At 38.8% G+C, this 23,846-nt stretch overlaps 1 protein-coding gene across 1 annotated transcript in view; it reads left to right on the top strand.

The window, feature by feature from the left end:
• The window catches only part of HSD17B12 (hydroxysteroid 17-beta dehydrogenase 12), an 82,999-nt gene that overhangs the window by 54,762 nt on the left and 4,391 nt on the right, over positions 1-23,846 (top strand). The window contains exons 6-9 of the mRNA XM_054635588.2: positions 845-889; positions 10,927-10,961; positions 16,344-16,425; positions 19,785-19,850. Of these exons, the coding sequence (XP_054491563.2) occupies positions 845-889; positions 10,927-10,961; positions 16,344-16,425; positions 19,785-19,850 (228 nt within the window). The remainder of the gene's footprint in view (positions 1-844; positions 890-10,926; positions 10,962-16,343; positions 16,426-19,784; positions 19,851-23,846) is intronic.

The raw sequence follows: 23,846 nt of genomic DNA on the forward strand, positions 1-23,846 counted from the left end.
CTGGGGTTAGCAGATATTTCAGAAGTATTTAGGTTTGGTTAAGGAACCCACATAATGAGGTTTTTTGATTAGAATTAAGTGTTCAAAAGCTTGGAGATTTCCATAAGCAGCATAACACAATGCTGATGATGGCAGTCTCACTTTTTGGTGGTGTTCTTTACGTACTCTTCCCTGCTGCTTCTGCTCCCGTCCCTGGTCTCATCTGGCTGGTGTTTATGAGCTGCTTTGGCTTGTGCTGGAGCACTTCTTATGTGACTGAAGGGGGGAGCAAGCAATTTCATGGATGAAAGCTGCATAGTCCATAACACTTAAAAACTTAATATGACCATTTTAGACAGTTTATAATGTAGGGACAATCTTGGTTGTACTGGATACATAGAAGACTCTGATTATGAACAATTTCACTGGTGCATGATTTTCATTCTGAAACCCTTCTAGCTCACTGGGTCCACTGTGTTTTCTGCCTGAGTGTTGCTAAATATATCCAAATAAACTTAAAGTCACTGAAATGGTGAAGAGTAAAATAAGTAGTTAATTTTAAAACACGTGTCAAAGGTAAGAATTTATTAAAATTCATAAGTACTGAATAGCGTTAGGAAATAGAGTGTCAGTGTGATACACCTGTGTGGTTCTATATTTAATGCAAGTCCCTAATCAAAGATGAAACCTGACCAAGAGCAATTCACAGACTTTGCTTTGAAAGCCTGTCACTGTTCCTGATACTTAAGCAGGTAGGCAAGGAGGAAAGGCAGATAATTTATCCTGGCACTTAAACCCAGAGGATGTATAAATATTGTTCAAATAACTTAAAATGAATAAACCCCAAAACTTTGTTTTCTTGCAGACGATCGACAAAATGGTCAGCATTAACATCATGTCTGTTTGTAAGGTAAGTTAGCAACACTTCTTGATAATTCAAAACCAGAAAACAAGACTCAGTTGTCTGAGGGAATTACTTTGACCTGTTAGGCTACAGGTTCACTTTTTGTCTTGAAGAGAAACCCAGCGGTTCTAATTGTAATATTGGACTGTTCTGATTGATGTGTGAAATGTAATTTGTTGCAAAGATGCCTATTAGCTATTTGAAAGGAGCAAGGTAAGTATATAAAACAGCACCTAATGCTTTTTGACAATTGTTCTACTAGTCCTTCTTGTAAATGCTTCTTTCTTCTTCCCCTGCATCTGTGTTTCTTGGGGTGGGCAGCCCTTATGTCTGCATGTCTAAGGTTTTTGTACACTATAGTGAGAAGGCACTTCATTTTTTCCTGCAAAATATATGAGCAAGAAGGAAAACCAAACTCACAGAAGCATGCATTAACTTTACTTCAGAAGTTACCTTCACTTTTGGATATTTAAACTGAAGTTTTTATTGAGAAGAAATCAGCATGACTTGAGGCTAAAACATATGGCTGTTCTCTTGCTGATTAACATGAGGCCCATTCAAAAATAAGATTTTCATCTTAGTATATCAAAGCTTAAAAAAGACAGAGGAAATAGTTGCTTACACATCACAGGGATGCTGTTAGTATATTACCAGTGTGTGCTGATGGAACTCCTTGTGACTATTGGCTGCTAAACCTTCTGCATACAGAATATACTGCATAACAGTGTATCTCTATCAGCTGAGGGTTAACCTTCTGCCTCAAAGCTAAAATATTCAAAGATGGCTCTAAAGATTTTTTTGCAGCTCTTCTGATTAGGTCAAGTACTAAATTCATCTAGTACGATTCTTTTGGTGAGTCTAAACTCTGTTTGGTTTCCATGTGAGGAGGCACAGCACCTCTTAAAACAATGCTTTAATAAGATTCTCGCACTTTATTAAATCATAGACAAACAATGAAAATGCAGCCGTTGCATGACTGAATTGGGGAGTTGGGTGATGTCAGCTTGCTGCTGCAAGCTCTTACATCTGTGTGTGTTTGATTTGACATCTCAGAACTACTTGTTGGAAAGTTAGAAATGCTCTTAACAGTGAGTCTTCAGAAGCCTTTCACCTGGAAAATGACTGTGAGCCTGACAAGTACAGATTTTCCAGTTGACCAAGAAGGCCAACCCATGGTGTCTTGTTGTCCCCCAACAGGATTTAACCAGAGAAGTCAGTTATTAATGAGTTTTCTCTTAAGGAAGTCATTTAAGTTAACAGAGCTGCATCAGGTGTACATCTGAAGAAGTGTCATGCACGGACCTCCTCTGCTGAGGTGTGAGGTCTGTGCTGTGCCAGCAGAGGGAGTGCACTATTCAATGATAAAAGAATTTGGGGTGTCAGTCTTCCTGGGAGCATTTTGTTAGAGTAGAAAAGTTAGAGATGAACTACTTCAATATGTATTTCTGAAGATGGGAGGGTACAGTAGTAGTTTAATTCAGCATACACCTGAAGTTCCAGAGATGCAGCTAGACTGTGTTGTTTTCCAAAGTAGACTCGTGCTTTAGTTGTAGTGTCAGTGTTCATCAACAATTTTACAAAATTGTCATACAGCTTCTTGTAAAATTTGCATCCTCTCAACCTCTTCAGATTTCTAAAATGGCTATTTTTGCACATACAGAAACTTACTCAAGATCTGCTTGCTGAGTGTTAATAGTGTTTTTTGCTTCTGTTTGAAAACTTTTTCCTTGACTGTGAATAACTTCTGCTACTGCATTTAATCAGAATTTGAGCATAAGATTTCAAGCTTGCAAATGTTTTCTCCTGCACGAGCGTGTTGTGTAATCAAACAGTAGGCAGGCCAGATGCTTAGTGATTTGGGGAGAAGAACACATTAGAGATGTGTGCCATCTGTAAGACACTTTTTCAGGAGAACCCAGAGAACTAGAGAATCATGGTAGGAAAAAAATAAATTTATGAGAAGTCTGTGTATCGTTTTATGTAGACTTCTAGGATGTAATCCTGTGAATATTTAGTTCTGTTTTTGAGGTTGATGCCATATCTTTTTTATATATATGTGTGTTGGTATGTTTTTAAAAACAGTAATAAAAATATTCTCTCTTCTTGTCTGACTAATAGCATCAAATTTATGATGGAAGAGAGCACCAAGTTCTTAGGCAAGAAGCTGAAGGTCTGCTGAAATGTGAAAGTACAGGAGAAGCAGAGCTACTACCTGTTCACACTCTACCCACAGTATCTCCAGATCCTTCAGAAATGTCATATAACTTGTGCTGTTATTTTCTAGAGCATTGGCATCCACTTCCTTGCCTTTTGGACCAGCCTTTCTCAGAGCCTAAAAGATGCTGATATCCCCTGTCCTCTCAGTAAGCTGCACCATGTGCCATCAGCAGCACCTTTTGGACAGCACAGCTTTTCTGGTGTGTGTGTCAAGTAACTCCAGTTCTGGCTGAAACACCCCTTGGACTTGCAGTAGGAAAGTCTGGATAATTAGCACAGAAATGCTGAAATCTGTTTTATTGCTCTATGTATAGACAGTTTAGAAGCATAATGCTCATCCCCTAACTTTTTGATCCATCTTTTTCTTCATTAGTCAGCTCATCGGAGCTCCTAGAGGATATGCAGTGTGTGAGAAGGGGTACACTGAGAGAGAAGACATCTTCACCTCACAGGACAAATTGGCAGCCTAGTTGGTCCCGCTGTTCAGTATTTTTCCCAGCTGCAAAGTACCTAATACTATGGAATTTTGGCAGCTGTTTGGAAAATTTGTTTCCAGTCAGACTTTTTAAAATCTCTGTCTTTCCCAAATCTTCTTCCATGCTCCCCTGCCTGCCCCCATCATGTCCTTAGAGCACTGTTGGATTAGATCATCCATGAACCACGAAGTCATGCAATTTTGGGGTTCACTCAGTCTGGCATGAATTGTTGATTACAGTGCCTTGTACATCACTGAAGATAAGCCACATAAAACTACTTGAAACATGTTGGAAATCTCATGTCTTAAAATGCTGGTTAAAAATGTGACAAAATACTATCCTTTCCCCCAGCCAAAGTAGATGCTTTTTAGGCAGTCTGGGCAAAATCACATTTTTATGGTGATGTGCAGTGCAGGAGTTACTCTGGTCTTCATATAACACACAAAAAAATAAGTGTTATGGGTCTTGATGCCATAAATAGAATGAAAATTTTTCATTTGTGCTATTTTCTCAGGAGAACCTGAGACTTAATACAGTCATATACAAGGATTGAATTGACAAATAAATGAGGAAGAAGATGAGGTAGTAAATGTAGTTTCATGGTTCTTGTCATAATCTCATCTCAAGCTTCTGGAGGGATTTAAGTAGCAGAACTTTAATGGTTGTTGGTAGCAGTTCAGGTAATGTGGGTTTGTATTACAACTTTTGGATATCTTTTTGCATTTTGAGACACAAATATTAGTGGCATTGAGTGAAATATTAGGTCAAAATCCCTGGGTTTTTTCATTAACCAGCAAGTGTTCAAGTGTTCATCTTTCATTTTCTTGAGTCTATTCATCTTTGTATTCTACAGCCTTTAGTTTCACTTGGGAAAACAAATTTGGTTTGGCTGTTGGCTTAATGTCCTGAAAGCCTAGGGTGCTAGAACTGCTGTCCAGTGGAAAAAGTGAGTAGGTAATGAGCACAGAGAACAGCTTCAAGTGCTTCCAGGAGCCCTTGTTTCTCCTTTGAAAGCTGCAAGAGTTACTTGGTATGGGAGGAACTGCAAGTTTGTTAATTCTTTTGCAGCATCACACTATGCTAATTGCATTGGGAGTGAGGCATAAACTTATGTTCTCTTGAAAAATAAGCAGGACTAAATAGTTGAGGGAGCGCTGGCTTAGCGGTTGATTAAGCAAGGAGCTGAATTGGTTTGCAGGCTATTATATTGTGGGGGGATGCAAATTTTAGGCTTGCAGGCCAGGCTTTGCTTGGAAATTGGCATTAACAGATGAAGCAGGAGAGTAAATTATGTTCATGTCCATCCCTTGTGTCTGTGGTAGTTGTCATGTTGATGACTTCACTCATGTTTTATACTGAGTGTCAATGCAAAATCCTTGCTACATCAAGGATTTTTGTTGTCATATTTGATATGCTTTTAATTTTCTCAAGATTTTAGAATACTTAAATACTTCATGTTTAACTGAGAGATCTGGTGTCAGCTGCCCCCTTAATGGAGGAGAAGTAAGAGGTGAATACCACCAGGCTGTGAACCAGGCAGGACATGGAAATGACTACTAGAAAGTCTGAAACTGAGTTTAGGAAAGAAAGCAACAACAGAACCCAAAACCAATATAAAATTGAAAGGAGGAGCAGAAGTTTAGTGTATTTGAGAAAGAGGGGAAATATTCTTATGCAGGCCTGTATGTAGAAAGAAGAAAAGCCTGGGGAGCAGCAGTCCTGAAAAGACAGTAGGAAATGGCATCTGTCTCTCTCCAATGTGTGTTCAGATGGGCCAGTGCAGCCTAATACTGCATCTGTAAAGGTACCTTACCAGAAATCAGGTGGTAGTTGCTTGTCCCCTGCAAGAACCCTATGTGAATTTTTGTATTTGCTGTGGAAAGGGTCACAATAAGTGGAACATAATTCTGAAGATAGTGGCAACACTGACTTTTAAGAAGAGATCACTGTGTGTGTGTGTATTCCAGTCTAGCCAAGAGATTTTTTACATTTATATACAAAGTCATAATCAAAGAAGGGGTTGATGATTTAGCCACGTACATAATACAAGTTTAAAATAGAGAGGGACAGTTACCAGTGCTTGGAAAACAAGTAAGCCTCCTGTGAAGGTGGTCATGCATATCATTCAGATGGTCAAGGGAGAAATTCAGTGCTGTGGTTTCCCACCTTGCTGACTTTGAACTTGAGAGTATGTTACACAGAAAGCTGGATCAAGGGAAATGTAGCTGCAATAAATATTTTTAAGCAATAGTCAGAGAAGCACTGGGGGGTTTTGTTCAAAGTACAAGTAACTTGGAGAAAGTAAGGAAATCCTATAGTTCTGTGGCTTTCTGTAGATTTGGGGTTTACACGAACACATATTTTGCCTCTTGAAAAGAGAAGAAAGTTCAGCCTTATTATTTGAGCAGTCTTTGTCATGTGTAAAGTGCAAGAGAAGAAATATGCTTATTTCAACAGCTTTCAGTTTTTAACTTGACTCCAAAAGTTTGTGGCTCTAAACAGGGACAACTTCCTGTTCTAAAACTGTTGCTCAGAGGAAAGTCACTGAAAGTGAACATGCCTTGTTACTTTTATACTTCCCTTTTTATGTCTGGTGCCCCTGACATGGCCACATGGGTTAGTTACTGTGTGAGTTGCTAGTTTTTACAAATGTAAATAATTCTTGTTTGGCTTTGGGGTATGAGCTGCATTAAGAAGTTACTGTTTCAAGAGAGACACATTAAAAACTTTATAGATGCTGAGAATAGACCTCACAATCAATTTAACTGCCAGTGCATGAGAACAGGTCCTTAGATTTTCAGTGTACCCTCTGCGGGCGAGGGTGCCAGTTAACTTTGTTAAACAGCTACTGCATCTGTGAGCTTGTGTGAATCCTCTGGACTTGTCTCATGGTAGCAGTGATGTTTCTGTACATGAGTGGGTGCACCACAGGGAATTCCTGATCTTTAAAAAGTTATGTTACTCTGTGTTGTTAAAATTTCACCCCAGGTTTTTTGAGTGAGGGAAGCTTCTTAGCTACATAACACTGTAGCAAACTTGTCCAAATTCTCAAGCCTCACCCTTTGTTTTATTTGTATAGCTCTAGTTACAGAAAGGGTACCATTATATTCTTTTGAAGTGGAAAGAATGACTTGCAGTCGTAACATCATAGAATGATTTGTCTTTATGATTTATATTTGTAAATATACAACTGTGGTGTTAGATTTCTGGTGTTGTATAACAGTTGTTATGAGGTCATAGGGTGACTTTGAATATTTATCTCACCATTTCCTGCTGTATTTTAGTCGTCTGAGTAGCATCACTTGAAAAATGTTCAAAGTTTTGCATATTATTATTCTTCTCAAAGGCTCTACTTCTGAGCTATTGATTGGACCAGATTGAGAAAAGACTACAATGCAGTGATAACTAAGAATGGGAGGTTTTCTTCTGAAGAAAAATCACTGGAAACCCATGGTTATGACTTCCAACTATATTTGCTGGTCCTCTAATTGCAGCTTTTAATTGTAGTGCCTGCTTTAGAACATAAATCTAACCGTAAGTCTGTGCATCCTTGTATTTGCAAGTAGGAATCTTTGCTTTGTTAGGGTAAAAGTGATGTTACTTTTTCCAGAACTAGAAGGTAGAAGACAGGTTTGGTAAGGAAGAGTGGACAATGCAACCAGTGCTTGCCAGGAATGTAATAAATGCAGTTGCGGATGAAAGGACATAAGGAAATGATAGCTGCCGATAAAAGATTATTGAACTGGTCTGTAATCAATCTCTACTTAAAGTTAGTAATTTGCCTTGTGCATCCTGGAATTTTGAGATCTGGATAGGTAGGTGTGAAAGAAATTGACTTAAAAACAAAGCAACCCTCCAAACCAAAGGAACTAAACCCCAAACTCTGTGGTAGCATTATGAGTGTATGTGAAATAATTGGAAAACACACAAAAAACATAGAGTGCACCAACCACTCTTCATGGTTGAGTGCTAAACATAACTTTTAGCCAGACCCTGTAAAATATCAAAGATTAACAACTTCTTGTGCTGAGTAGTCTGTCCTGAACCAATTTGTCAGATGCACATGCTCACTCTGCTCTAATGCAAATTTTCAGAAAGAAAAACCACTTTGTTTTGGATGAGCAGTTTTCATGTAGCCTAACTGCTCGTCTGGAATTACCTGAGTTTCCATTCATATTTTCAACTGTAGCACACATTTCTGTGGAATAGTATTCCTTCATAAAAAAAGGTTATGTGAAGGAAGCCTAACCATGTTCAGTAATCACCAACTGAAGGCACTCTTTTTAGGGTACCTCCCAGCCTCTCCTTTAGGCTTCCTGACACTTCCTTCTGCCTGTATTAAATTGTCTTCAAAGAAACAAACACTACTGTAAAGTTCTCTGACATCCTACATGCAAATTCCTATAGATTGACTTGCAAGGCTTTGCCATTTACGAGCTACACACCATTATAGAATTGACTATCTCTAAACAAGATCTAGCTGAAATTTAGATTCTTTATCTGGGAGATATTTATTCAGTTCTAGATGTTTTGGTTTTGAACTGCTGTTTTTCCTAATGGCATGTCTGATATTACAGCTGTTGAAGATGAGTGTTAACCAGTTTGGCTGTTTTGGATAAGGATCGTACAATGCAAGCAGGGGTAGACACCACTGACACCATTATCAGTGATAAAACTACATGTCTGCTATTGATTGTTTTATTTGGATTAATGCTGAAAATATTTTACATGTGTGTAGAGTGTATAAAATTGCCAGACCTGAGGATGGCTGCAGAATACCCTGCCAGCATTTTGCCAGTCGTGCACTTTGAGTGTGCAGTTGGCTGGGTCAGGTGAGGCTGACTCAGAGCGCTGCCTTCTGTTATCTTGCTCTTTAAAAATAACAGTATTTTCACATCAAGGTACTGAATAGTCATAAATACATTTTGTCACACATCACAAGGTATAAAAATACTGATAGAAATTTTTGTCCTATTTCACAGAATTTTGAAATACCCTCAAAATAAGAATTTTAGTAAAACAAATGGAAGTGGTGTTGAGTATGAAATTCCGTTTTGCCATCAGTGTTTTTCTGTGGAGGGGAAAAAAACTGGCTGCCTGTTCAGCTGAACTTTAGAAACAAACCATTTAACGCAGTTGGTAGTAGAGGCTTCTTGATTTCTCTCCAAATTGTGTACCTATTGTTGTATTTCAGCTGTCAGTGGCTTCATAGTTTTTATTTTATTTTATGTAAGTCCACCAATTATTGTAGCACACTTTAGTAGCCAGCAGGTTTGTGATAAACTGTTAGAGCTGCTTGGTGGGTTGCAATTTGGATTTTGACCATGAATGCATTTGTGTGGATTTATGACAAAGTTTCAAATGTGGGGTCTCCCCTACACTACTGGGAAATTGTGTACTGGTTTTTCAGGTCATTTATGGGTTGCCTAAGGGAAGGCAGTTCCAGTCCATGTCCATGTGCCAATCTGTGGAGATGATATGTGGCATTCCACTGCCCTGAGAGGCAAGAAACAGTATGCTGCTTTTTGCCAAGGGATCTGTGGAAGAGATCATAAAACTTGGATCAGATAAAAGCTCTTCCAATCTTGAACTAGTCTTAAAATCAGTCCAAATCATTCTTTATCCTTGAAGATTAAAATAAATAGTTGTTTCTACATCTCTTTTGGAGCATTAGTGTATGAAAAAGCTCATGTATACTTAAACTTAATACCAGAGGGTTTTTTGAAGCTGCATCAGATCTGTTTAGCTTGTTGATGCTTATCAGCTCTGAATACTTAGTTTGACTTCTGGGGCAGTGCTGACAGCACTGTGTGTCAACAGCTGACTTCATGAAAGGAAGGCCTGTTCAACTCTTGCCTGTACAGTCCCTTATCAAAACTGTCATGCAGTGTGGCTGATGGCAGAATCTATTCTAAGGGAGAAATGCCAATAAGATGGAAAACACAGCCCTTCTCTAGCACTTTCTTTGTGTGTCAGCTGCAATCAACTGAGATTGCTTTCTTTTGTGGTTTTTTTTCTCCCTTATTCCTGATGTTTTATAATTAAAAATAAAAACAAGCAAACAATAAAACCTCAAACCCAGATTGAGTCATATGTGAGGGCTAATGTAGTGGTGATAATAAAATGAGTAGCTTCCTACAATAAAATTTGTTTCTTTGTAATCAAAGTGCTTGCAGGTGTTTTGTGTGCCTGTGTATGCTGATTTCTTTTGTGTGTGTTTTTCTTCCCATACTATTCAAATATTCAGTGTTTTATTTTAAGCTATCAAGGTAATTTGGGATCAGTGGAAGTATCATTATGTTTTGGTGTGTGCTGGTTTTGGTATTTTATTACCCACCTCTCCATGTTCTCAAAAACTTTGTTGGAACACCTTTTAGATGTCAAATGTGGTAGCAGTTTATTTTTCTTGTGTGATCTGTCTTTGGTGTCAGTGGCAGTTATTCATAGGCTTACATGGGGCAGGGCTGAATTTGGCACAAGGAGAATTTTGATACTATTTCAGGAAGGCAGAAGTTTTGGATTTAAATTGTGTTTTAGGATGGTAGTAATTAGTAGTAGGAAAACTATTTTACACTAATTTAGATTTTGTCCAAGTTTGGATCAATGCCTGATTTGTTTCCCTTGTCAGAGAGGCTCTGTCTGCAACTGGGAATCTTGTTTTAGGATTACTGCTCAGGAGAATCCTTCAGCCAGCTTGTAGATGGATTGCTCAGAGTCATAATAAAGGCAGGAGTTTCCAAAGCAGTGAGGAGGCTTGCCAGGTGACTTTTCTCTTGGGGGTGTAGTTTTTCCAGTGTGAAAACACCTGGGTAATCAGCAAAAATATTTTGGAGTCTTAAATATTTTCTGTAGTTAATAATGTGTTCAGTAGTTCTGTCAGTGCTCTTGCTGCTCCATAATTTGTCTTAAACTCAGCAGTTCAGTAAGCCTAGCTAAAATGTATTGGATAATGTTTTGAATCTTGGCATAGGTGGTAAATTTAGTCAGAGTCGAGGAAGACAGGTGTTTTTTGCAGGGAGAGAAAGATGGTACATGTACTGTAGTACTCTGGTTTTTAATGTTCTGTAGAGGCCATGGATGCTGCAGAGTGGTGAAGACATTTGTTTTATTTACTCTTGTGCTACTGCCTAGATGGGTTCACCAGATTCAGTGCACACACTACTTGACAGAGCCAAGTTATCCAGGTAGAATAAAAATAAACTGCCTACGCAAAGTATGGGCTCTGCTTCCCTGAGCTGTGCTTGGGGTGGAGGGGGTGGCAGCTGCTTCTGGGAGGCAGGGAGGCTTCCCTCGGCCTCTGGCTGGCTGCTGTCTGCATTCTCAGCCATCACCAATGTTTTCCTTTTGCAGATGACACGATTGGTGCTGCCCGGCATGCTGGAAAGGTGAGTCACACTAACACTATCCAGACAAAGTCATCATTATTTATAGGGGAGAATCCTTTCTTGAAAAATTCATTACTGTGACTAATCAGCCTAGTCTCCATGTTTTAATGGCAGAGTATTGCTGGGTGAGTCACGCTGATGGTGCATGAATCATCAGACGGTGGAAGCCTTTTCCACTCGATTCCCTTTTTATTTTTCCTCTCCCTTCTCCACTGTTGTGGTGATTCCTTTTAGAACAGAATTAAAAAGCCCGTCTGACTCATCAGCACTAACTCAACAACCTGCTATTCTGAGGGGGTGGTTACAGTTCCTGGGAATAACCTTCTTAAGGCTATTTCTCTCAGTCATTGTAAGTAAAATGGATGCAAAGAATATGTTCTCATTATACAGTAGGAGGTATATTGAGGAAAGGCTGTTATCATTTGGAAGAGTAGAATTGAAGACCAGCTCTTTAGAATAACACACCACTGTCAACAGGGAAGACATGTACTGACTTTTCAACTAGCTCCCAGGTGAAACCAAAAGGTTCATGATTTCCATTTAGTCTCCCCCAGGCTGTTTTGCAGCTGATGTTGGCTCTGCTGGCTGTTTGCCATCTCTCTTGGAGTGCTAACCCCACCTTGCTGGGGGTTGCCCTGGATGAGGCTTGAGCTGTGTTCACAGTACTGGGGAAAACTCAGTAGAACCATGCAAATGAATGCAGCAGGAGGAGTCCCTATATGGGGCAAGCCTCCAAATCTAGCAAAGATGATGAGAAAAAAAAAAAAGGCTTATTTTATGTCGTCCCACTGTCTGAGAGTCTTCAGTGCAGACCAGAATTCAGTTATTCTCATGTTGCACATATACACAGATGCTTCACTTCTAAAACAAAGCTTCTTCCTGGGTGCAAATTGTCAGAACCAGCAGTCAGTAGTGGGAGTCAGTGTCTAGCACATCAGGATGATGGTGAGCTAAGATTTTTACTTAGCCAATCAGGAGATATGAATAAGTTCATTTCATGTAAAGAGATTTGAGCCCAAGACTGAGCTCTGGGGCAGGAGTGTAATATTTCCCAATGAAGCTGGAGTAGAGGGTGAGGATTATTATAGTACAGCGGTGATACATACTCAGGGCTCCTAGGTCAGAAGCTACTCCTTGTCCTTGTAGTGTTATTGATAGATAAAGGGACTTGTTTTTTGTGAAACCTCTGAAGGTGCCAACATGACCAAAACATTTATACTTTTGTGGGGATTTAATGTTGTTTCATTATTAGGTTTTGGAACTTAAAAACTCCTAAGTTTCTTGCCTCAGTTTCTTCTTTAAGAAATATTGTAGCTATCCATTTGGCAGAGTTATCTCTTCAGCTTCTCAGGACAGAATGGTGTATACTCTACTTACATCTTGCATAGGTTTTTCTGTTCCACATCCATGCAGGTAAGATGACTTGAATGAAAGGCAGCAAACCAGGATCCTGCTGACTTCGGTTCTGACTGCCCTTGAGCATACATTGTCTTTCCTCTTAGTTGTCTAAATTCATGAATGCCTGTGGGGTTCTGAGGATAAATGTTCGAGAAGCCTGGAAAGAAAAGGTTAATGTTAGTTAAAAAGAATTAAATATGCATCTTGAACTTTTTCCTGACTATAAGAAACCACTTTAAAAGACTGCTCCATTTGGATGACAGCTTTGCTTTCCATCTCAGGGGAAAATATTTTAAAAAGCTTCAGTTTTCTGTTTGATTTTTGTGAAGTTGGTTGGGTTTGCAGTGCACATAAGCAGTGCCTGCAGCTGCCAGCTCCTGCACAGTCATAGCTCACAGGCCATTAACACTGCTAGGAGTCTGTAACCACAGGAGGACATGGATGTCCAGCAAATCCAAGGGCGTGAATGAATTGGAGCTGGATTCAGCTACTCTTCAGGTCTGCCATATATTTCTCACATGGGACCACAGGCTAGAAAAAAGGGCTTCAGGCTCTAAGAATAAGGCTAGACTAAGAACCTCATTGTCATTCCTCACTTGTTCAAGGAGGAGAGCATGTTGAGTAGATAGATGTGACGTAGCGTGTTAGAGCATCTTGCAGCTTGCTCTAGCACGTATTTGAATGTTGGCTTTATGACAATATATTGCAAGATAAATACAAATATAGAGCATACTTTGCATGCTTTGCATCCAGGTCTGGTAAGAGTAAACAAAGCTACATCTTGGTGTGCCTTTTACTTTTCTATTTATAATAAACACAGCTGCATTAGATGAATGCCACTTCTGGTAATGGCATTTAGATTCTCTGCTGTGACTTCTCTCCAGTGTTTTGAACATTTAAAGTGACAATTTATTATCTGAAGCTTCCTATTATACTTAAATGAGCAGTTCCTGTATAAATACTCAGGCTACTGTCTGAGATGGGAAACTCATTGAACTGAAAATCAAGGCTTGATGTCTTTGGGAACAAAAAAAAGCCACCACCACAAAAAATCAGTTGGCTGTTGCTAGACAAACACCAAACTATGGTATTTATTGCCAGGAAAGTAGCAAGTGCATAATTACATTACAGAAGAAGCTTGCTCTTTCCACTTGGCATGCAGCTGGAGCAGGCGCTGGTTGCCACAGCAACAGGGAGATGGCTAAATATAGCCTCCCTGGTGCTGGACCACTTAAGGTAGAATGACTGGGAGGTGTGAGGGTGTGGGCCTGGCTCTCTTCATCTTAACCAACTTTTTTTGTTTGGTTTTGTTTTGTTTTTTATTTCCCATTAAGGGCACAGTTGAATTAGATGGAGCCAAAATTTCCTTTTACCATGCTGATGCTCGAGTAATTCTTCAGATCCCTCTCTAAAAACATTTATTCTGCAATTCCTCAAAGAAGCAGAATTGTAATTGGAGTAATTGGAAGTGTTCCCCCTACTCACATGCTTCTCAATTTCATTTTATCTGGAGGTTTTAAGTTATGAGCCTTTAAGGCTAGGACTGTTTTCTTTAAAATGTAAAAATACAAACCGCAAAACCCCCAGTGGCACTGACTGCTTCAAAGAGACCAATACACAGAGCTTCTGCAAGGGGCTGCTGTTAATGTTTTGTGTCTCCAGGAAGGGTTTCTTCACTGGGTCAGACCATTAATTCAATTCACTCCATCTAGGTGGTGGTCAGGACTCCTGCTAGAAAGTTGCAGTGTAGCCCGGCACCGTGAGACCTGTGCTTGCAGCCTGCATGTCAGCCTCTCTTCCCAAGCTTCTGTTTGTTTTAAAAGCATGAGGCTTGTGTTTATCCATATCAATGCTTGTCCTTCTTTGAATCCTGTTAAGCTTTTGTCTTCAGTTAGGTTTTGTGGCAAGTACTCCCTAGTCTGAATATGAGAAGAGCACTTTGGTTTTTTGGATCTAAATTTCAGTCTTTCATTTAAATAAATGTCATCTTTCTTTTGTATTCTGAGAAGCTGAATCAGAATCTTGATCTTTTTCATTTGTTAGTGTGTGTACTCTTATCATGGCTGCTCTTAATAGTCTCTTAAATAAATAAATTGATGTCTCAGAGTGGATTTTTTTCTTCTCTGCCCCTTTCTTAAATCATCAGTTTCTTAATATTTCTGTTCAGTATTTGGAGGGATAAAGATGGTTTGTAGACTGTAATTCAGGATTTTGGTGGTGGTGGAGGATCTGTCCCTGCCATTCCCAGCATCCTGTTGTTTGGCTGGTTTTGGTGACTGCTGCACAAAATAGAACTTCTTGTTCAGGTTTTTCATGGAGGGGACAGTTGGCTTAGAGCCCTGCAAGGTTTGTGATTAATTCACAATTTTTTTCTTTAGTAAGCATTGTTTTGGTTATTAAAAATAGATTATTGATGCCTTCTTAATATTGATTTTTCACCTGCCATTTTGTAGTCTGTTCACATTCTCCAATCTGATAATCTCTTAAAAAATGAATAAATACTCATTTCATTGCTAATCTCAATTTGAGCTCATAAATAAATATCACAGTCACCGCCTGTCTTGATACAAAAAACTTCTATGATCCACTGTTAACCTTTTGCTGTCTTGAAAATTCCTGATTAATTTGTGATCTTACCCTTTCCATGCTACATATTTGGATCAGTGTTACTACCTTACTTCACCAACCAAGCCTTGCAGGGAAGTCCTGAAAAACGCAATGAACTTTGGCAAAGGTGCTTGAAATCCTGAATGACTGAAATTATTCTTTGCTGTCACATTTGCCATCTCATTCCTTGTGACAAATCAGTCACAGATGTAATTTACACTTGTATCATTGCACGAGCCATGCTGGTTTGAATCTATTGTCATGATTTCCAAAGCATTTATATTGTTTTAATTTTTAACAGTGACTTAAATTACTGGTTTTTTATAAGATGGTTACTGAAACGATTGTGGCAGCAGTGGTGTAGGGTGCACCTGGTTGAACAAATCTGATGGAAGCTCTTGTGAATCTGCAGGACTTGAGCTGTGTGATGTCTGCCTGCATGAGTGTTCTCACTGCACTGAGCATGGCATACTTATGCTATCTATGTTCAGTTAGGTAAACTGGCTTGAATTTCCAACAGGGTGGGAAGAAGTAGAGATTTATCTTTCACTATGTTGGACTGTCTTGCAGGACCTTCTAACAGAGTAATTGCCCTAATTTGCATAAAGCTTTTAAAATTCTTTCTTTTTTCTACCTAGCACTAAGTATGTCTGGTTTTGTAGGTAAAACTAGCCTCAGAAATAGATATGGCTCAAATCAGTTTATATTGGGGGGTCAGGAGCCTTCCTGTCCCATGTGTATGTGATTTTGAAAGGCTTGACAGAGCAGGTATCTTTTCAGGTACCTTTACCTAATTTCAGGTATCTTTACCAAAGTACTGTTGATAAATACCTTCAGTGTTACTGTAAAACAGCTGTAAGACAACTTTCATTTTCTGTGTTCATCCACTGAATATCTTCCATATTTGTTAAATTCTGTATTTGAGCAGTAAATTCAGATCCTTGCTATCTTGAAGATCCATTATGAACTAATATTTAGAAGATGAAAGTAATTATCAAAGTGTAAATCATACAATGCAACTGTGTTGCCATTTCTGCCATCTTATCCAAAGATGTAGAAGTTCCTCTTGAACTTGTGCCAGCTTGACTCAGTGGTTTTGCATCGTTTAGCTCAGTGTGTGTGTATGTAAATGTGTATATAAATACAACTTTGTTTCTCTTGCTGTATTGATCTTGGAGTTGCTCCCGATTTACGCCAGCTGCTTGGATACTTCTAACTGTGCATAAAGTGAATTTCACTTCAGGATTTGGTTGGGATTTTTAACCAGATCTTAATCTCAGTTGCATTCTAAAGGGTGTTATTAGGCTTGCTGTAACTTTTGGAAACATGAAAGTTGTTTCCTTTATTTCATTATAATATATCTTGGCTTCCTTTCAGATCAAAAGGGATAATCCTGAATATCTCATCAGCTTCAGGGATGTGTCCAACTCCACTGCTGACTCTTTACTCTGCAACCAAGGTAAGTGTTCCTTTCCACACTGAAATCAAGTGTCAAACATAAGGCAACACTCACAGGAATAAATGTTTTGGTGTCCATCTAGTGGTGCTTTCATGAACTAAAAGCTCAGAGTCTCTGTCTTGAGTTTTTCCAATAGTGGAAGCTGGAAGGTTGAAAGAAAACTGAGTGCAAGGGTTTACTGGCATAGAAATGACTATTTTATGTATTTCCTCATGTATTCCATTTTTAAATGGAAAAGGATAGTAGTCTACCAAGCAAGCTTAGTGCAAAGCTGAGAAAGAACATTGACTAAGTTTAACACACTTTCTTATTTTGGTTTTGAAACATCTTTCTCCTAAATTCTGTGATAATTCTATGATCTATATTTCATCTTAAGTTCATCTGCTCTAGTTTCTCTTTGTGTCGCTGGGACAGTTTCATCTTTTTGCAGCCGGTCATATTTTTTTTTTCCCCAAAGATAATTTCAGGGGATTCTAAAATGTTGCCCTAAAATATCTCCAGTGAACACTGTAAAAACGGAATGTGGCTACCCAGCATGGAACTGAGGCATATGTGATAAAACAGAATGCAAGAGACATTTACACTGGCATTAAAGCAGTATGGCACTACAGCTTTTTCAGGCATACCTGGTAATTACCTTGAATATTTCAGGCATCTCAGAGTCTAAGCAGAACCTTGACTGGATGAAGAAACCTTCAGTAGTGTCATTCATGTCAGAACAGACTCACATTTCCTCTAGATTCTCAGTAACATCTTCATATTTCCAGAAGGGAGTTGATGCACACTATTTTATTCATACTAAAGGAGGGCATATATTTAAGTTTAGAAGCCTGAAGTAGCTTTAGGTGATAAAATTTCCCCTTGAAATAGATGTTTCCTGAGAGGACAATTTTTTGTTTTAATACAAATGGTCACTTTGTTGTGGCAGTGCTTTCAGCTTTATGGAATCAACTGAGCTTCTGATTTTAGTAATAATATATCTTACACTGCTTTGGTAAGTCTTTTTTTTTTCCAACAGGAATCTGAAATATTTCTTTCCCTCCCCTTAAAAAACTTAGTTACAGGTTGAATAATCTGCCTATTCTCAGCACTGCCCATCTTCTCCTACAGCAAGATTAGTAGGCATGAAAGTGACTCCCCTAATGTAGCTATAGAAAGACAGTATCTGCAGTTTCTAGTTTGGGGTTTTTTTTTCCTCATCTATTTAAAGGGGATTTAAAGCATAATAATACCCTTCAGGTGTAAGTCAATGACTTTGACTAATTATCAGGAACAAATGTGGTCTTTAACCTTCCTGTGGAGAATTCCCTAGTTTACACTGGAATGAGACTCTTTTAAAGGAATCATAGTGCTATATTTTGACAGGTTTATCTACCTGTGTTAATGCTGATGAGAAGTGAAATATGATTATATCATTTCCCACCTCACCCCCATGCCTCTACTCATGACTATTTTATGTATTTTATGTATTGGATATCCAAGGAGAATAAATTTTCCAACATGCAATGCTTATCTGCTTATTCAGAGAATGTTTACTTAGAGAGCATTCTTAAAACTTCAGGTTCAAGGTTGTTGGGGGACTTGAGCTTGTGGAGGTAGAAAACCCAACTTGTCTTGAAATAAATTCTTCAAGAAGAAAAACTCCAAAGCTTATTCGTATACAGGAAATAGCTTTCACTTCTCATGTAATATGAACATTTTCCTTCTAGCAAGCTCATTGCAACCAGTAGAGAAGACGGTCTTTTGTATTTTGTCTCCATATCTGGAGCAGTAGCCAACATCAGGACTTTTGTCATGGAGGAATAGTTAGAAATTTGAATGATCAAAGCACTTTCATTAACATAATATAGTTCTTTTTAATAGATTATCAGTATACTCTGTGCAGGTATTACACATGCACCTGACTGCTGTGTTCAGTTACTGCACCAAACCATTTGGCATGTCCATGCAGGTACCTTCCTGTTCAAGAGGATGGTCAGAGGATTCATTTCAATAGCTGCTGCTAGGCCAGACTTTCAGTCTCATTCATGTTGAGTACTGAATTTTGTTACGAACTTATACTCAGGGGAGAGGGAGAAAGAAAGAAAGAGCAACTGAACAGCAGATAAGCTTTTTATGGCTAAAAGAGCCTCCTGCTAGCTTATACATGCAACTTGAAGAAGAAGAGTAAAAGGACCTACCTGCTATACAGCAAAATCCAGTTTTATTTCAGATCTTCCAAGTATGCTCAGCAGAGTGTCTTTAGAAATAGTCCAGTAGTGTGGGAATGTTTCTGTTGCTTCTTGTATAGGCTGATTTCAGTGGGATGGCCTGTGTAGGAAAAACACTGGCCACTGTGAACTTTAGGTGCTGGCTTCAGTTAAGACTTGTGTTAAACAACTGGGGACATGGTGACCAAAGGAAAACTGTAAAGGAGGTGCAGTACCAGAGCTTTGCTGCTTGGTTTGAATCTGGTGTGAAGCAACTGCTTCTTAAATAGTTGAACTAATTTACTTAGTATTTATTTTAGTTTCAAGCATGGATGGGATGGTTTAGCTCATTCAGTTGAAGGTACTCTATTCATCCTACTTGGCTGTATCATTTCTGTAAAACAAGAAACCGTAGCAGAACCTGGTATTTTGTCTCATTGGACAAGAGGGTAAGGTGAAAGAGTAGTTTAGAAGAATTTGGGAAGTGGGAATCTGTGCTGGTTTGAACTGCTGAATAGCCTTTGATTCTTAGCACAATATTTCCTGGCAGGTTAAGGAGGTGGCTGTATCAGCTTTGAGAGCATCTTGAAGGTGCTAACATCCACCTTTTAAGTTCTTTAACCTCTTTCTTTGAACTTTCAGTTTTGCAATTTCTAAAACTTCCAGAAGTTTGGAGGAGAATCTGTGGAGGTGGACTTGAGGATTAGGAAGAAGTGTCACCATAGGATGTCATCTTTTAGAAGTGTAAAGGCAGAAGACTAAGTGTTCAAACACTATGTTCTAAAAACCATGCACAAGAGGAACCCAATTAAATCACTCTTAAAAATATCCAAGAAGATGACATAAAGTAGTGAACAATGTGAACATGAAGTTGTCTTTTCCTCTTTTAACTAGGCTTTATTTAACAAATTGAGTTCCTTTTCCTTCTAAATTAAAAAGGGGATTATTTGTTTAGGTTGAGCTTTGCTTCTGTAAAAATACTTCATAAGCATACAGTTTCTATTTGAATGGCATTGCTCTTGTATGCAAAGTTTCATTGAAAACCTAGGGTTTTCAGTTTGAAAACAGGAACTCCAAATAGTAACTCAAATACTTTTACACAAAACTGTTAAACTAGAGTTTCCATTGTAACGTGTAGCATGCTGCATGTTTCCCTTCTTCTCTCTGCAGGCTTTTGTGGATTACTTCTCCAGAGGCCTCAATGCAGAATACAAGAGCAAGGGCATCATTGTGCAGGTGAGTAGCTTGTTTCATGTAAGTGTGGTTACCACAGCAACATTGGTGTCTTGGCAACAAAAAGGAATCAGCATATTCTCTTATTCATGAGTGTGTGACACAGATTAAGGATAAGGATTTCCTTTGATCCCATTAGCAGCTTTCTTAAATTACTCTGAAACCATGGGTCTTGAAGCAACAAAAGACATGGTTTGATTTTGTGTGGTTTTAGCTGATGGTGCTAATTGAACCCTTATGGATAAAGTATTCCATAAAACTGTGCAGAGTGCTGTAGAATACATCTTTATGAAGCTTCATCTACTGGTATACACTTGTGGAATGCATTTGTACAGTCATTCCATGGGTAACAGCCCTAACAACTAGAATAGGAGAATCCCTGCAGTGTCAGTGAATCAACTGCTAATCTAAGCATAGTTGAAGAATGAACAAAAGCCTCAAAGAGCCTTCATGTCTAACTGACTGATTTAATTTTCTGTATTGCTAAAGAGTCTTGCTTCATAGCCCTCCTTGCCCCCTCCCCATTTGTTTACCTGCCTTGATTTTAATTATTTTTGGCATGGCAAAAAGCAAACCATACCAGTTTCTCACAGCTTTATAGGATTTTGCTTTAATATCACTTCTCACATACTCTTAGTGTTTGCTTCCAAAGCTGGAATTTCCAGCTTTGATCACAGTGAACCTTCCATTGCTGATTAAACCTCTCCAGAGCAAGAATCAGTTTAATAAAGGTGGTATGAGATCTTACCTGCACTGTGAAGACAATGGTATCTCTTTTTGAAGTTCAGTTAGGGATCTTGCAAACAGGGTTGCCTATGTCCATGCCTCTCATTTCTCTGTTCTGTGTGGTGGTTCTCAAATCCACTTGAACTTCAAAGGCTTCATAAAACTCAAAGCACAAAGTTGCCTGCTTTACAAAAGAGCACAACTCTTATTACTGGCTAATACTATAGGGAAATTGTTACCAGATTAAGGCTATGTTACCTTTTTGATGTGCTAGATTATTTTTTCCTTTTAAGTGTATTTAGCAAAACAAGAACTTCTCACCATAAAATGTCCTGTCTCATTTCCTGAGAATGGATTGCATTAAGAAAAAAGAGAGTTGTGGGTGAGCTATTCCCATGTAGTCACCGGCCTTTTAGTGGGAACCTCCTGTAAACCTAGATTTAAACTTGGTATTAAATAAAGCTTCACTTCTCCCCTGGGTGCTTGATTCTGTGCCCTAGCACTCTGGTATGTACAGCCAGACCAATGTGCAGCAATGGAGGATGCATAAAAAAGGTAGCATTCTGAACAGGTCCAGGTTCAGCATACAGGGTCATTTTGTGTGCTCTCAGTTCTTGAAGTGGATTTAGCTGGAATAACTTTCAGTGTTTCATGTCTTCTTGTTACTTTCTCTTCTCACAGCTCCAAACTATCCTGCAATGGGTCAATGTTTACCACATGGCAAGTTCCTTACAGCTTTTTCACCATTCTGCCTGCTTGATTACTTCTACCTCCTCGGTGTCTTTCAAATTGTACTTACTACTAGCAGATTTAGCTCCACTATCAGACAGCTGTTCTTCAGTAATTTTCATCTACATGCAATGTAGCCCTCTCTCAGTCTGTCACATCACAGTCTCAAAATGAGACTCAAGGAACTGGTAAAGTATTGCCCTTTCCTACATCAAGAGTATCAAATCTTCTGGGTGGACTTCCTTCCTGCTGAAGTCTGTCTACAAGCTGAGCCATAGGCCCCTTCAACACACAGCTTCACTGACAATAAAGATGGGATGAATTTGTGGGGGCCTGTGTTGTGGTACCACATCCAGCCTCTGTTTTCTGGTGTTTTCTTAGGCATAGCTGCTCATAAGTTACTTCAGTGTGAAGGTGCTTAGAGACAGATGCTTACAGGAGAAGGAGCTGTTATGTCTTTGGGATCTGTTGTTTCTAGGTGCAGCCTTCTCCTCCTCCCCAGATTTTGTCTAAATAGTACTCTTAGCAGTTTGAGAGGAGAATGAAGGAGGAGCAAGAACTGTTTGTTGATGCCTATGGAGGAGTACCTGTTGAGACTGTAAAGGTAAATACCCCAGTAACTCATGATTGGATAAAGGCATTAAGCACAATATGAATGTACATAGTGTAGGAAAGGTTTTCTAGCTTTTGGGTATAGAAAAGCTAGGGAAAGGGTTTTTAATGTCTTACATTTTTAGGATTACAAACAAATGAAGAATTTAATCTAATTTTCTGTATTTTCAGTTATGTTTTCCTGTACAAAGCTTTACAGGTTGTGGTAAACTGTCTTTTTGTGACTCTGGTGTTGGCTTAGGATGCTGAATTCCTGACAGCACTGCTTTTTATCCCTTAAATGTAGAAGTGAATTGCTATTGAGTTATGTGGATCTGATTATCAATAGCTGTCACAGCTTCAATTTGTTATGCTAATTTTGTTGCAGGTCCATGTCCTTGTCCTCCTGTTTCAGCCTAAGTCACTATAAGCCACTAATGAATATTGCAAGTACCTTCCTGTGAAGACTAGCTGACTTATCTCCTTCAATCCCTAAGGAAGATTGCATCCCTCTTAGATTTTTTTGAAGTACATCTCTATAACCTTCAGAAGCATTACACTTTTAATTCCAGACTTGCCCTTCCAGCTAGATCATCGTCATTGAAACCAGTTAACTTCTGCCATGCAATACCTGCAGAGTACCACTGTGTGAAAAGCAGAAACAAAGTGCTGGAGGGATTTTATCAGTTTCTTCATAGCAGCCTCAAGTATGTGTCTTGCTGAAGTGGATTACCATCTGTGGAAGCTTAGTTTTGATAGTGCTTTTGTTGTAGTGTAGCCATCTTTGGAATAAAAATATACTTTTCTGGCTGATAGGTCTGCTTAATTTTTCAGAAGCAGCACTGTAATAGCATAGGTTAAAACTTTGTGTGTATTTACATAGGGAAAAGAGGCATAAGAAAAGAAACAAGGAAGAAGGTGACAATAACTTTCCTCAAGACTTTCAGAAAGATCTCCCCTTGAAAGATTTCTGCAGACTTATGAAATTTTTGCTCTTTTAATATGTCTAGAAATATTGCTTGGTTCTTTGACCCTTTCTTTTACTCTCATTTTAAACTTCAGGTAGTTATTGGCATTGTCCCTCTGTACTTCATTACTATGCATAGTAAAAGTATAGTGCTAGGAACTTGAACTATCTGTTTTCTTTTATTGTATTCACTACATAAAATACTAGACCACAAATTCATGAAAATGTTCATTTAAAAGGATTACCAGAAAGTTTTCTACCCTAACCTCCTGCTCTCCCAGCAGCTGGATTGCCTAGCAATTAGCAGTGGGATTGCTGCTGTATTTAGATGCAGGTCATGGGCTAATTGTGGCTTTATACAGCCAAATCTTGGAAACCTTCAAGGGCAGGGGTGCTGTGAGCTCTCTGGACAGTCTGTTTGAATTTTATATTGCTCTCCTAGTGAAAAGGCTTTCTCCCTAATGCCCAGTCTGACAGTCTACAGCCAAAATTGACAGTTGTCCCTCTTGTCATTTGATCAGGCATTACCAAGAGGAGTTTGGCTCTTATCTTCATAACTACCATTGAAATAATTTTAGGTAAGGTGTCACCACCAGCTTCCTTTTCACAACACTGAACAGGCCCAGCTCTATCTCCAGGTATCCACAAAAGTTTGATGTCACCAAAGTGATGTTTACTGGCATTACCATCCTTCCTTCAAAAGCATTTTTGCTTTGCTGTTCAGCTTTCTATACAGATCAGCTTTGGTTCATGCAACTCTTCCGTTTCCCTTTTATGTTCCCCACTCTCCTTTTTCCCACATTGGAAAGGGAAGGAAACTTATTTGGCAACACTGGAGAGTTCAGATCTTTTTACTTTTTTAAAGGTAAGGTAAAAAAGGTGATAAAATTATGTAACCAAGCTGTTCTGACTTTGGAGGACTTATGACTTAACTATTCAGGTCTTGAGATCTGACTTCTTACATCTAAATAATATTAAAGAACCCA

The sequence above is a fragment of the Agelaius phoeniceus genome, chromosome 6 (assembly GCF_051311805.1).
Source record: "Agelaius phoeniceus isolate bAgePho1 chromosome 6, bAgePho1.hap1, whole genome shotgun sequence".
In the NCBI taxonomy this organism is placed as follows: Eukaryota; Metazoa; Chordata; class Aves; order Passeriformes; family Icteridae; genus Agelaius; species Agelaius phoeniceus.